The sequence below is a fragment of the Sturnus vulgaris genome, chromosome 3, assembly GCF_052056855.1.
Source record: "Sturnus vulgaris isolate bStuVul1 chromosome 3, bStuVul1.hap1, whole genome shotgun sequence".
Lineage (NCBI taxonomy): Eukaryota > Metazoa > Chordata > Aves > Passeriformes > Sturnidae > Sturnus > Sturnus vulgaris.
Window position 1 is genome coordinate 9,414,901 of NC_142245.1, and position 15,216 is coordinate 9,430,116.

Genomic DNA, 15,216 nt, shown 5'->3' on the forward strand with positions numbered 1-15,216 from the left:
AAGACTCTTAGGAAATGTCCTTGGATGAGAATGGTGCAGTTTGGTGTTTGGTTCCACTTTCCCAGACCCTGCCCTTTGTTTGCATGCTGGCATCACTGATTGTCAGCATTTAACCCTTTCCCTACTGGCATTTCTCCAAGCCATCTGCACAGGTAGTGGGCTCTAAAGGGTCTTTGGGCGAGCCTGGATTAGCAGTTACGCAGTGGTGGGATAGATAGAAGGGCTGACAGACACATCTGCTGCCCTTCTGCCAAGCCAACTGACTTTGTTCCTTGGAGAGGGATTGGGAAATGGGAGTAATCATTAGGAAATGCTTTTCAGTAGGCAGCCAGGCTGGTAAGTTCAGGGTACTTTTAGATTTGCCACAGAGCCCATCTAAGCTGTGTGCTGGTCTCAGAATTGAGGGCCTGGGTTTGCCATCTAACTGGGTTTGATACAGCTTTTCTATTAAAAGCTTATATAGCTCCAAAGGGAGTAGTCTGTCCTGAGATGCACACGGATAATGTCACAAATCAGGGAAAAACATCTACTATGTAAGTGTAGGTTAGTTAGTTTCAAGCATTAAACTCCCAGAACAAATAAGGGGGCAAAAACACCAAAAGAAAGAACCACAATTTGAAAGACCTTACCATTTATGACTTAAAATTGTAACTGGTGTTATGCCCTGGAATGTGAATCTTACAAAACCATCAATGTGGTGGTTTCCAAAGAGCCTGTCTGACTTCATGGTTGTGTCTTTGGCCTCTCACTTCCTAGCTAAACCCCTGAGGAGATACTTGGAGGAATGCTAGGGCAGGGAGACATCCTCTGAGACCAGAGTCTGGAGCCATTCCCATGTCACTTTTGCATACAGCTTTTCTGAAGTCTTCTGGGGTGGTTGTCATAGCCATAGTGATTTGCTATTTGAAACCCATGAAGCTTTGTGAGACTCATGTAAAAGGTGGAATGATTGCTTGTCTTTAATGAGAGCTGAGCTAAGCCTTAGACTGAGTCCCAGCTGCCTCCAGCCAGACATTATTAGCACTTGTTAGGCATTATTATGGATAAAGAGATATTTTCCTATAATATTTCAACAAAGAGATAAAAGTTGGATAAGTTCTAATTAAATTTTAATTATTTTATTCTGGTTTTCTACCACCACCACCTACAAATCTGACCACCTGCTTTACAACTTCTTAGTTTTGTTGGGTTTTGCAGGGGGTTGTTTTTGTTTTATTTGGGTTTTTGTTTGTTTTGGGGTTTTGTTTTATTTTTTTAAGAGGAAAAAAGAGCATTTTGGGGAAAATGCTCCTCACTTCTTTCTTCTAAGCTCTAGGCAGGCAACACGCATTTCTCTTGTTCACATGAAAAGCATTTAAAAGTAAATTTATTACAAAAGCCACTGCTATTTTCTAACTTAATATTTGCAGAGGAAATGCAATTATGGCCAATGAGCAGATTAGTTCTTTTTTTTAATCCTCAGTTTGTCTGATTAAGGTAGATAGAATTATAGGGAAGTGTTTTGTGAGTTAACTAGAAGACAATACCATTTGTTCTGCCCTGACATGAATGGTTTGATTCACACAGGTTGTGTGGTACAGCTTCACTAACTGGTCACCTTTAAAATGTGTAGGTTTGTTGAAAGTCAGATCTCTGTTATGTCCCCATTATGAGCATTGAAGTATCTTTGAACCATTGTAGGAGATCTTACAGAAGGGGAATATGGTATTTATTTACATTTTAAGCTCATTGTAGCCACCCGCACTGGTTCTTTTACAGATTTCATTCACTCTAAAGCAACAAGTTCTGTCCAGCCCCAATCACTTATGTGCGACATACACCACAAGGGATGATGCCTGTGAATTCTTCCCTAAACCTCCCAGTTTTGGGGCAGGTGTTTAGTAATCTTTAAAAATCAATAGTTGTTGTGATGATCCTTTGTTGCAGTCTCTCTTCTTGCCTGGGTGCAAGGGAGGGGAATGGGACATGCCTATCCTCCTGCTGTCAGAGAGGACGCTCTCCCTCAAGTGAATTGTGTGTCCTGTGGTCTTAGCAATGACTCAAATTATCAATCCCAATTTTTTTTCTCGTGACATTTGTTATAAATTCAAGCCACTTTGGCCCTTACATAAACAGATTTTAATTTCTACTAATCCCAATATTTCTTTTACAAATCTCTGTCCTGATGACTGGTTCCTGCAGATGCCAGCTCTGGTTTTGAAGAGCCTCTTGGTTCTGCCCAGGAGAACATACAAATGACAGAGAGTCAAGACATCCCAGCAATTAGAATGAAAAATAAGTTGCTCATATTTCCCCACCAAAAGCAGAAGTAAAATAACACATTTAGTAAGTAAACTTAATTCCAAATATTCACTGTCCATTATAATTCACATTAATGAAAAGTTGCCACTGCCTCTTGACCACTTGGCTCCTATTTCCTTCACAGCAACTTGTCACCTTCCTCAAAAGCAAAGCATCTGGACCACACCATCTCCATCTCATTCACCACCTTCTGCTCCATGGCACCTGGCCCTGATCTGCAGCTGTGTGAGTGTTTTAGGGGGCCTGGCTAGAGGTAAGGAAGTGCTGTGAGGGAATACAGAGCCCTGGAACCTCCCCACCTTTGTGGCTACATCTGCTGTTGCTGGCGGGCTGACCAGGCTGTGTTTGTGGTGTGATGGACACATCGTGTGGCCAGAAAGGAGAAGTGCAGTTTCTGTTTGATCTTTTCCCTGAGCTAAATCCTGCCACTCGGTCCAGTTGTGCAAACAAACGGTAAAAGGACTCAAATTGCCCAGATGCTAGCACTGGAAAACACACCCAACTCCGTGCTTCTATGCTGACGCTAAAATACTTGTCACTCCAGCTTTCCCTCTGTTCTTCCTTAATCTTGCCTTACATATTTCATTTGTCAGCTGCCACGGGTGTGCTTAAATCATATTTTCACGTGGTTCTGCAAAGTTAGGAAGAAAAAGCAGCAGCTAGATTTTCTAGGAAATATTCAGTAATAGTGCGGTGATGATCAAGAGGAGCGATTGAAAGTGTGTAGGCTTCAGGCAAGTCTTCTCATGGCTTTATAAAGAAGCTAAAGCAACATGACTGAGCTTGAACCTGCTTATGTAGGCATTACCAGAGCAGCTGTCCAGCTGAATGACTGGATTCCTTGGGAGCTTGCTGTAATTCCAGGACCATAAGTAGCTGATTAGTGACTTCAAATTTCAGAACTGAGAAAATCTGCACGCCTTACCTGGAGAAGAAGGTCTGAAAGAATGGAAAAGTGCAGGGCTGAAATTCACAGCAACATCAGAAAAATTGAGAGAAAGTCTGGGAAACAGAAGCTGGAAAGAATTAATCTAGGTAAGAGTAGTGACCTGCACTTATACTGGTGTTAAACCGTAGGTGAAGGAGCAGGATCAGGAAGTTACGGGCAGTCAAAAGCAGGAGTCCTGTGCTGTGAATAAGGTAGATCCTGTTCCAGGGTGTGTAAGCAGGATCACAGCCTGGACTACCACACATGTTCTGCCTAAGTACAGCCAAGCCCATGCTGGAGCTTTGGACCAGTGTTGACCTTCAAAGAAATGTGGCCGAAAGAATGAGAATCAATATGAGAACAAAGAGAATGGTCCAAGATGTGGAAAGCCTGACCTCTGGGGAAAGGAAATGGATTGTTAGCTTTGAGAAGAGAAGGACATACACCTGCAAACACCTTTCAGAAAAGGGTTAGGCAGACCAAACAGAGTCCTGAGCAGTTTGTACAAAGACTAATTAATATTGTTATCAGTCGGGGAACAGATAGGTTAGGTCCAAGCCCTGCATTTGCTGACATCTCATCCATGCCAAACATTTGCATTGCAAGACTGAAATTTGATGCTGAAGATAGTGCAGATGCTGTGCAAGAACATATGGTGCACTTCCAGGCTTCAGGTTTCATTCCAGAGAGATGACTGGCTTGTGGCATGAAACCCTTCAGAGTAGAAAGAAGTAAGAAACTGATGTGCCAAAGACACTGGATAACTGCAGATCACTGCAGTTAGGGGCATATTAAAACTCTGAATACATACAGCTGGTGTTCATGGTGGATCCAGTTCTGTGCAAAAAACATGCATATTCTCACCAAAAAGGTAACTTCTCATGTATTAGAAGTACACTGCTTTCAAATCTGATCATCGTAAGGAAGTTCTAGTTCATATCATAGATATGGAGATTACTGCTGAATTGTTGCATCCATAGGTGTGGAGAAATCCATTGTCTTTGCTGGGAAGAATCCTGAGGTCTCAAATCAGCAAGAAAATATCCTGTTGTTCTTTGCCAGCCTTAGTGACTTTGGGTGGGAGTTTGGCTGGGTTGACCCTGTTCTATAGATCAAATAAGCCAATTTCTCTTCAGCAAAGTTCCTAACAAATATGGCCAGATGCCAGCAGAAGAAAATCGCTATTGTCCCCCTGAATTTCTTAAATAACCTCTCATTTAGATCCCCAGCTGGTTCCCCCCTTGTTTATTGACACCCACTCAGCCCAAGCCCAAGGGGAGGGGAAAGGTTTCTCGATGCTTTGGCTGTTCCTGCAGACATCCTGGCACTTGTTTGATCAGGGGTGGAACAGGACGCAGACCTTTCCTGCCGGGACCGAGGCCACAGCCGGTGCTATTCAGCTCCCAGAACAATGCCTGGCAGCTCCCGAGTAATTTAAACCGGCTAAAAACAGCCCAGCCTGGGGATGAATCATGACGCATCCGTGTTTGCTTCCGCCTTTCCACTCAGAGGCCTGAAATCAGCACGGCCTCTACTGGCAGGCAAGCGGCTCCCTGGAGAACCAGCAATAAACAACATTTTAAAGGGATTTTCTTTCACAACGGCTTTGCCTGTGTGAATTCCAAGAAAAAGCCAACTCTAGAAAGTGTGCATTCGAGACAGAGGGATGTGCAGCCTGCCAGATGACTTACTGTAACATTCATCAAAGAAACCCAAAATACAGAAATATTACGCAGGAACAGAGATGATCCTGAGTTTTTCTTGGCTGTGAGTTCTTCTGAGAGCACCCACCATGTCCTACTGCAGCGTTACAGCTCCGCTTCTTGATGCAGCCCTGGAAAATATATTCCCACTGTGTTTCTCTAGGGAGAAAAAGCAAAAGGTCCTCCAGGATGTAAATGGGGCTGGCTCCACCGAGTGCAGCAGAATAAACCCAGTTTAAAGCCAGTGGAAATCTGGACCATAACACTGCAATGGTAGAGCAGGGCCAAGGAGTGTGGTCAGGACCAAAGCACTAGCCAGGGACTTGGGATACCTGTGCTGTTCCCCTCACCCTGCTGTCAAACTGATAAGCAAACCCAGAATGTCTCTTTGATCCCTCCTGGCCTAAAGCTGGGAACAATATTGTCCATAAAGCACTTTATCAGTTACTTGATCTCTAGAAAATCTCAGCATTAGCCAAGAAATAATCTCCAGAAGTAGGTGACACGGACAAAAGCCAGAATCAGCCAATGGACAGCAACAAGGAGAAAGGTTTGTATTTCTGCATGATATGGACACTGGTCAGGATATGTCCACTCCAGCCACCAAGGATAGGTCTGGTCAGGTTACAAACCCCAGAGCAGCCTGCTTTAAAGCATGGCTTGGGGATCTTCCTAGAAAGCTGTCCCGAGGGCAGGGCATGGCCGGCATCCCACAGGGATCACCCCTAGGGGAGATCTTGCACCGGCACCGCATCCTGCAGCTGTGCCTGGAGGATACCGGGATCCTTTGGCCATGGCACGGGCAGTCGCGGCTCGCGCAGGGCTAATTTTAGTCGGTTTGCAGCGCGGTAACGCTGCCAGGGCACAGCTCAGCCCCGGGAAGGTCAATATAGGGGTACAATGAAACACCCTCTTGTTGACACAAGCTCCTTAAGGGCGTCTCAGGACGCTCCTCCGCTTCCCAGCGGGACGCGGGCCGGGGCGGGCCGGGACGGACCGAGGGGCGGACCGAGGGGCGGACCGAGGGGCGGGGCCGGCACGTGTCGCCCCCGCCCTTCCCGCGCCAGGGTCAGCGCCGGCCGCGGGGCGGGGCCGCCCCCAGCTCCGCTCCCATTGGCTGTCGGGCGTCGGGGCGCGCGTGCTGACGCACCGGGCGCTGCCATTGGCTGTCGGCGGGGAGGGGCGGAGCGCGGCCGGGCCGGCGCTCGGTGAGTGAGGGCCGGGGCGCGGCGTGAGGGGGGGTCCTGGGCCGCTTTCCCTTTGGAATCCCGGTACCCCGGGGTGCGGCGCCTCCTCGGCCTCTTTGCCTTTATTTCTTGTCTTTTTGGTTAGTTGCCCTTTTTTTCCAGCGGCGGACAGGGGGGCAGAAAGCGGGCAAGGAGAGGAGCTGAAAATAGCAACCCTCAGATCCCGCAGGCCTGAGAGGCGAGAGCGGTGTGGGTTTTTCCCCAAAACAACCTCGGAAATGCTCCCCAGCCAAAGCGGAGTTGGCGGGAGACGGAAATTCCATCAGCATCCGCTGCGCTCACTGCATTCCATCAGCCAAGCGATCCACACGGGCGATGGGAGCCGTTCCTTGGATAGAGCCCTACTTGTCCGCCGGCCTTTGTGCAGGTCCTTTCTGACGGCGTGAAAAAGCTCAGGGATCGCTTTTCAGGAGAGATCCCTGCGGACCTTCCCTTTGAAATGAATGAAGCAGCCCCACTGTCTTCCTCTGTTGTCTAAAAACATGGCCACGGGTATCGTTTCTGTGAGACAATTGAGGGCTTGGGTGTAGCTGGGAGTTTGGGCTATTTTCCCGTGCTTTTTAGGCCAGTGGAAAGTTTCCACCGTGCCGAAAGCTGTGGTCGTACATCCCTCCTCAGTCCTGCCCGAGGATTTGGGATTGCTTCTTCCCGTCGCCAGGGTTAATCTGGGTGCGTCGCTGCCACAGGCAACCTGACCTCTGAATTTTTTTAGGCTTGTTGGAAAATGGTGAGAAAGCTTGTTTCCTAGACGCTCGTGTAGCTGGGAGTTGCTCTTAGTGGCGGTAGTGTTCTCACTTTGTTGTTAAATATGACTTTTTGCCCGATTGTTCTTTGTGTGGGATGTGTGTGACATCCCCATCTCGTTTGTGTCCGGGTGTGGTTTGGATGTGCAGCTTTCTCTGAAGTTAATTGAAATCAGCTGAATTAGAGACTTTGGAAAATGCAGTGAGATCTCTGGTGTCCCTTTAAATACCCTTAGAAATCCTGCAGTAAGCAGATTTACTCTCACTCCTGTGTATTGCCAGGTTTCCTGGTTTCTCTTTAGCATCCAATTAGCTTCTGGAGATTTAATGAACCTGTGAACCAGCACTTGCTCTTTTTTTAAAGACCAATGCCAGCATAGAAATGTAAATCACATCATGCTGCCCTTATAAGGTAACAAGTGATCTTAAGTTTGCCCTTCTCCAGACAGTTAGGAGAATAACAGATGGGTCATGACCTCTAAGTTTTATTTTATGTTGCTTAACCCATGGTTTTCAGACTTAAGGTCGAACTTCGATGTTTTTTACAGTTGTTTTTACTGGGCTGACACCTGACTCAAAACACCAAATCTGCTGAAGATAACGGTGTTCAAATCCCTTTGAATTTAACGTGGCATCTTAAAAATAAAGCTGTCCTGAGGTCGACTTCTGGTTACAGCACATTCACTTTTAAACTTTAGAGGCTGCTTTGATGCCTTGTTAATATATTTTATTTCTTTTATATATATTTTTTAAGTCACGTAACAAGGGTAGGTTTATTGATTACATTTTTTACAGCAACCGCACCTCTTTGTGTGGAAATACAACCTTTCCTAGGGCAGAAGAGAGCAGCGCAGTCCATTTCAGACGATGTGCGTAGGGTTGGCTTTGGTAACAATTTAAGGAGTGGACTGGGCGGGGTCCAGCTGTGAGCTGGGGGCCACTGGGTGGGGGCTGGCGGAGCCCGGGCTGTGCTCGTCCCCTCGGCAGCTACTGCCGGCTCTGGGGAGGGGACAGGCGGCTGCGAGGGCTGCCGCAGGTTGTGCCTGCGCTGGGAATTTGGTCTCCCCTGGAGACCCGGCGCGTCCTCCCGCTGCTCTTTGTTCCCGTGCGGGAAAACCCCGCTTGTCGGAGGGAGGGGTGGATCATAAAACAAGACTGTGACAAAAAAGCTGGCAGAGGGAGTGAGTATCACCTTGTTTCCCACTTCCAAGTATTGTTTGGGAATTATTTTTCGCCTCTTTTTATTTTAATTTAAATTTCCTTTTAGTTGAGTTTGCTGTTGATGCTCCCTTGGCTGGTCTCTTTGCTGGCACCAGCTAGGGGAGTACCAGCAAAACCACTCTGCTGACATTTCCCTTCTGCCAGCACCTTGGTTTGGGCTGGAATTGCTAGAGGAGGCTTTGTTGGATCTCCTTCATTTGGCTCATGGCTTATCCTGTTCCAGCTCCTCACTCAAGCCCAGTCAGTGCAAGTATTTCCATTAATTAATTTCCCGAAGAGTTAATTTCATTAATTGAGGTAGAAGCTGCAAAGCCGAGTGCCAGTTTTGAGTTTCACAGCCTCCTACCTCCCCCTCTAACTTTTTATAGCTGCTTCTTGCTTCTCGCTCCAAGATTTTGGGTTTGTATCTTTGAAAAACACTCAGCTTTCCACCCCAACAGCCTTCAGGGCTCAGTCATGCCAGGAGGTGCTTCATGTCTGAGTTAATGATGTCTCATTTGGGCCCAGTGACCTCATGGTGCACAAAGTTGTTGGTGACATTGGCCATCAGTGCAGGACTCCAGTGCCTAGTATAAAGCCCAGGTTTGTTCTTGGCATGGCTAGGGCTGGAATGAGATTTTCCCTGTGTGTCACATCCTCAAAAACAGAAAATGCTGCTGAGATGTGAGGGTCTGCTCTTTCCACCATCTCACCTGGCATACCAAAATGCTCCTTTATGAATTTTAGGGTCTCACCTTAATCATGTTTAACCTCTTTGTTATTGGGCAAACCCAGTTTCTTGTCATGGAGACATGAGGGGATGCTGAGATGCCATTGCTGCGTGCTGTGTATTCCAGAGAGCCCGGTGCTCAGCATCGTCCTGCGGAAGAAGCTCTGTCCTGATGGCCGTGGATGTGGGAAAATCACCTTCTGAAGAGTCACTGAGCAGGAAGACTGAGGGCGATGAGACGTGGGACAGTGCAGACATGGAGACAGATTTCCCGGAGCTGGCAGGGAGCCTGCACCGGCTTTTAGGGACAGAGGAAACTAAGCCCAGCCTGCAAGGGACAGAGAGCGAGGCAGTGAGCAGACACAGTCACATGGCCACTGGTGTTACCCAGGGAGGCTCAAGCTGTCACCCAGAAGCGTCTTCAGCATCTGCATCCGGATTTCCCAGAGCAAGAGCAGGGAAAGGGGTGCTAGTGGATGGAGCTGCTGATGGTAGCCCTGTGCCTTGTCGAGTTGGCCACTGGTTCCTCTCTTCAGAACAGCAGGTGAGACGGTTTGTACCTGCAGGTGTTACTGCACCATGGGAAGGTCCCAGGAGAGATGGGGACTTGTTTGTCAGGGCTGTCCCAGTAAGGGCTTTCCATTTCTCCACCCCTGCCCAGGCTAAGGTGTGTCGTGGGGAAGGGCTTGGGCTCCAGTGCCCAAGCTGTTGCTTCCATTTCCGTGTTGCCAGTGCAGAGCTGGGAACTTGCTCAGGACAGTGCTCTTTAAATAAGCCTCTTGCTGCCAAATGACTCGTGCAGCTTCCCAAGCCCTTGAGATGCCTTTCCTTAAAAACAAGCCCTGCTCTGAGCAGCTGCAGGCTGTCCCACAGATGGAGCAGGGTTCCACTTCCAGCCTCAGCTCATGGCAGATCCAGGGTTGGGCTTTTATCTCCATATCCCGGCACAAAGGAGCCTTTTGTCTGGGTGTTGTGCTTCATTTCATGCTCGTCTCTCTCTCCCTTTCCTTTTCTATCCTGTCCTTGAGCAGGTGAAGGCATTGGGCTGTTGGGACCCAGTGTCCAGTCCTCCCAGCGAGCGCAGCTCTTCCAGGGAGAACATCCTGTCTGGCAGCCGCCACGATGCCCATGTTGGCCGTCGGAGACAAAGTCTGGGAGCTCAGTCCCCGTGTCCTTCAACCCCAGAACTCCTGCGACCCCAAACGCCGCCCAGCCCCGAGAGCGCCCTGCAGAGCCGCTCCATGCTGAGCCTCTCCGCTCTGTCTTCAGAAGGAAACGGCCCCTCCGAGGAGCCATCCGGAAGCTTGCCTGCCAGCACGGATGTCTCTTCTCCTTCGGCCACCACGGCTGCCCAGGACCTGCGCTGCCGAGGGGGAGCGGAAAGCAGGGCCCTGCAGAGGCGGGAGCCCCCGGCTCCTCTGCTTGATTATCGCAGCACCATGGGGCGCGTCCGGGAGATCTCCTCCTACCAAGCCGATTACTGGGCCTGTGTCATTCCGGATTCACTATTCCCATTTCCGGACCGCAGCTCACCCCACTGGAACCCCAACAAAGAGTACGAGGAGTTGCTGGACTATGCTTACCCGCTGAAGCCGAGGTACAGGCTGGGAAGGATGCCGGAGCCTTTCCTCCATGATTCAGGAATAGGTCTGGACAGCTTTTCTACTTCTCCTGAGGGCATGTCCAGGTCCACCAGCATCTATGGCCGAGCTGGGCAGGCTCGGGGAAGCAGAGAAAACGGACTTTGGGGGTTTGTGACCTCTGCAGAGAGATTCTCCACCCCAAGGCCTGGAAAAAGAGGCTGTTCAGGAGGTGGCTCTTCCTATGAAACCTTACGTATTGCCAAAGCATCATTTGCAAGGAGTGCTTCCTCTCATCCTTCCAGAGGTTTTGCTAAGGATGTAAGGATGGAATCATCTGGGCCAAGCTCACCTGGGCACCCCGCTGCCAATGGGAGAAGCTGGGATACCAGAGGAAGCCCCTGCCCAAACTACACAGGGCAGGTGAAAAGCACCAGTAGGTTTTTACCCACCACAGGCGTGCTCCCCCTGAGGAAGGAGTGGGAGGGTGATGAAGAATTTCTTTCCCTGCCTCCAAGACTGCAGGAGCTGGAACAGTTGGCTCAGTTTTTGTCCAATCTCTCCTTAACTATAAGGATGCCTGGGCATGACCACCATAACCTTCCACATCACAGCACCAGCAAGCAGCCCCTTTCATCCAGGATGGCTCCTTTTGGAGAAGTGAGAGGCAGGGATGACAGGGGGAATATCGAGGATTGTTCTGGGCTGTGGCAACACCGCAGCTCCCAAAAACCCGGCTGGGAAAACACAGAATCGTACGGCTGGATCCATAGGGATCCTCCCCAGGGGCTTCATCTACCAGCTGGTCTCAGGGACACATTGGATGGGATGTGCCTAAATGAACCACGGGTCAAGGGGCGTCCAAACAAGAGCCAGGGGAGCGAGTCCCTTATCCAGTGTGTTAAGGTAGGCTGAGACCAGAAATAACGTTTATTCTGGGAAGATCTTGCATAAAATGTGCCTGTCTTTATGGCACGATTAATTAAAGCTTTCCCTTCTGCATTATGTGTCCTGCCTGGCAGCTGGTGGTAATTTATGCAGGGGGTCTCACCAGAGCAGATAATTCCTTCTGATGGAGCAAGAGCCCATCTTGCTTTCCCCTGGGGCTCAGTGTCACAGGCCAGGCTGGGTGGAGATGTGGCACTCAGCTGGGTCCCCCAGCCTACCTGTCCTGCAGCTCTGCTGCACCAGGCAGGAGGCAGGAGCTGCAGCAACCTTGAAGGGTTTCCTGATTATTTTGTGGATTATTAAATTTGTCCCAGCACTGTGCTCTCACCCTCCTCTCCATCTTCTTCCCACCCCAGTGCTGGGATGAATTTGAAAATGATGCCAGACTGTTTGCACAAGAGCGTTATTATGCACATAGCTGCAAACTCATCCCCTCCTCTGGTATGGAAATAACTCTGTTGATTTAAAAGGATCTTCTCTGTATTTGTCATGCCAAATTGCAGTCCCAGAGAAAAGCACTGCTTTGTGGCAAACTCCTGAGGAGCAGGTCTTGAGCCTGGTTTTAGTGCCAGCAGAGGCCCCTGGGTTTCATGCAGCATCTTGCAAAAATAATCCCTTACCGAGACACTTTTAAAATAAATGAAAACATTTAATTGAACAAGACAATCCCTTGGGGAAGTGCAACTGAAAATTAACTGTATGGCTCTGGTGAGGTGGAGGTGGATGAGGATATTTCTTGGGCTGGGAGGTGGTGGAGGCCAACCTCTTCCTTCAGCCTGGGTGCTACCAGCCTCCAGCATCTCTCCATGCAGACATTTCATGGTGACCCTCAATTCTTGCCACACAGTGGGTGTTGGAAGTGTTCAGGAGCTTAAGTTAATTCTTGGTTTCCCAAGTTTAGGGATGTTTGCTGGGGTCGGAGAGGAACAGGGAGCAGGTGCTTTCCAAAACACCACTCCCTTACTTTTTCATGTCCCTTTGCTGTCTCTGTTGCAGAAGTAGATCCGTGACACCTTTTTATGCTTTATTGAGCAGATGTTTTGCTGCCAGCTGGAGGAGCTGATCCATTGGCTGTACACTGTGGTGGATGTCACCAGCAGCTGGGTGCCACCCTCGCCGGATGCTGAAAGCGTGTTGGCGTCGCTGCACCGCTACCTGGTGGGTATCACCCTTGCTCTGCTTCCTCCCTTCTCCTGTGCTGCAGGCAACAAGCATTGGGAAGCCAGGCGTCACAGGAATGGTCCAGGGTGCATTGGGTTTGCAAAGCCAAATTTGGGAGCACCAGGAACCTGCTTGGAGGAAACTGCTCCCTGGGCAACCCTCCACAGGTATGTGTTTCAAAAACCCTTCTAAGAAACGCTGCTCTTCTCCTTGACTTGCCAGGAGTTCAGGAAGGATGTGGCCAACCACCGGAGCTTGACTGAGAGCGTGCTGGAGAGGGGGGAAGCTCTCCTGGACTGCATGTCATCGAATTCACCAGGTGAGGAGGAGGACACAGGTGATGCTGGCCATGGCATCTGGCCCCCAAAATCCCTGGCGCAGCCTGGCCATCACCACAGCACACAAGGAGTGGTTGCTCTGGTGACTCAGAAGAAGGGATTTCTAAAGGGTGGGCTGTAACTGCAGGCACCAAAGGGGCTTTAAAGGTCGAGTGCTGCATTATGGATGGGCTTTCTTATAGAATTCTGAAGGTTTTCTTTAAGACTTCCTATTTCTCCATCTTCGTGATGAACCTGAAGCCTCCTGGATCAGTCCCCACCCCCTGCAAATGCTGCATCACAGTGGTGATGGGATGAACAGCACATTATTGATTTTTAACACTTGATTACCTTCCAAAGTCTGCCTGGATGACCAGAACTCTCAGCTCTGAGACAATTATCACATTCCTGTCACCTCCATTCAGACATTTTTGCTTTCCAGCTCTGAAAGACACGCTGGGTCTGATTGCCAAGCAGTCGGAAGAGCTCGAAAGCCATGCGGAGCACCTGTACAAGTCCATCCTGGCTGCTGTGGGCCCCGTACGGGGCAAGGACGCGGGGCACGACAAGGGGGGTGCGGCAAACGGCTGCTCCCTGGGTAAGCAGGGGCAAGCCAGCCTTGCTGCAGCAGGCAAAGAGCAGGGGGAAACATAGGAAGAGGAACACTCGAATTAGCAAACACTGAACATCAGGCTCCATTGTTATTTCTCTGATTCTGTTTGGAAAGCCTGAGAAGGCAGGAGGGAGACTCAAAATAGATGCCCTGTCGTGTTTAACCATGTCAGGGAAAGAACAGTGCGGGTGAACCAGCTGATGAAACCCAAGAGCACAAGGGGATCGATGGCAGGTCCCTGTCACTCAGGGCTGGGCAACGGCAGCAGTCCAGCACAGACACCTGCTCTCCCCAGATCTCTTGCACAGCACTGAGGAGATGAAGAATGGGTATTTTTTGGTTTTGTATTTTCTCAGAAACATTCTGGTTGCTGTATAATGGTGGGAGAGAAGCAAGTGATTTCAGATATAATATAGGGGCTAGAAAACTTGTTTATTTCTTGTCTTCCTTCAAAGAAAACTGAAGGCAAGTGTTTAAGAGGTGCCAACCTCTTAGAAGAGGAAAAACAGTGTCCTACGTAGTGTTTGGTTTGTTGTGGTTTTTGAATTGCTGCCTCTATCCAGCCGTAGCCTCTACACTGGTGAGAGGAGGGAGTAGAGCATGGGGGTTTCTTTCTTTGTCAGACTACAGATAAAGCACAGCACCTAACACCTCTTTTTATTTCAGGTGCTGCATCTGTCAGACCTAAGCTGCATTAGCCCATCTCAAGAAGGCTAAGAATGGCAGCAAGCACCAAATCACCTCCATCATCTCTCCAGAGATGCCAAAGTCTGTGTCCAGTTGCCCAAGGGGCTGATTGCAGCATGGATTTGTGCCATGGCTTGAGAAAGGTGCCCCCTACAGCAGATGTGCTGGGATGTCCAGAGTTGTGTAAGGAACGGCCTTTTCGGGTTTTTAAACATAGCGTCCCTTTTTTTTTATTGAAGTGGGCTGTTCTGTGTTAGCAAAACGTCAGGAACAGAGTTTTTTAACTGAGCAATCCATAGTGTGCTGTGAGCTTGCTAAGTAAAGTCGTGTGATTTTAATAGCCCTGTTCTCATGGTTTGTTTATGCTCGTCAAAAATAGGTGTGAGAAGCCAAGAAATAGCAACTCCTTCTGATTCTTGGGAGCAAACTGAAGGCCTGTTTATAATTACCACTCCCTGCTGAAACTGAGCCTATTTAACTTTCCATTTTGTTATTCATAAAGACAAAAAACCATAATACTGAATCTAAAATAATAAACAAGCAAGTTCAGGCAGGGACGAGCCAGGTTCTGTAAGCTGCTGGTGGCAGGAGCTGTGTTAGTGCTGTGCTGGTTTCCCGGGGTGAAGAGTTGTGCCTTTCCCCTTCCAGCTACTGAAGTTAAATCACTGCTCAGAACATTCAACGGTTTCCAAACCCTTTCTCCAACAGAAAAAGGGCAGCTCTGAAGCAGCATAAGGTAAGTGGCCAAAAAAAGTTACAGAATGTTGGTACTTGGCTTTAATTGTCATGTTCTTGTGCAGAATACATAATTTCCTCCCATTCCTGTGAACAGAACACAGAGAAGTTTCTGTTCTGCACAAGTAGAAGGTGAAAGCAAAATTAAACTGAAGCAGTTACAACAAATAATTCACTGGGTTTGTGACGGGGGTTGATATTCTCCCATCTTCTACATCCTCAGCTTGAAGGGCAAGTATATTTGGCCCATTGTGTCAAAAGTATTCAGTATTTCAGCTCACAGGTAAGAAACGACAGTGCCTTTACTCAGTGCCAGGAGTTTT

At 48.8% G+C, this 15,216-nt stretch overlaps 1 protein-coding gene across 1 annotated transcript; it reads left to right on the top strand.

Moving 5' to 3' along the window:
* Positions 1 to 6,096: 6,096 nt before the first annotated feature.
* On the top strand, positions 6,097 to 14,498 carry CEP68 (centrosomal protein 68). The gene is given in 8 exon segments (XM_088160967.1): positions 6,097 to 6,140; positions 8,980 to 9,396; positions 9,884 to 11,338; positions 12,416 to 12,538; positions 12,764 to 12,860; positions 13,301 to 13,428; positions 13,430 to 13,456; positions 14,138 to 14,498. Coding segments are annotated over 7 exon segments (2,253 nt in total). The 5' UTR covers positions 6,097 to 6,140; positions 8,980 to 9,024; the 3' UTR covers positions 14,189 to 14,498.
* Positions 14,499 to 15,216: the final 718 nt, after the last annotated feature.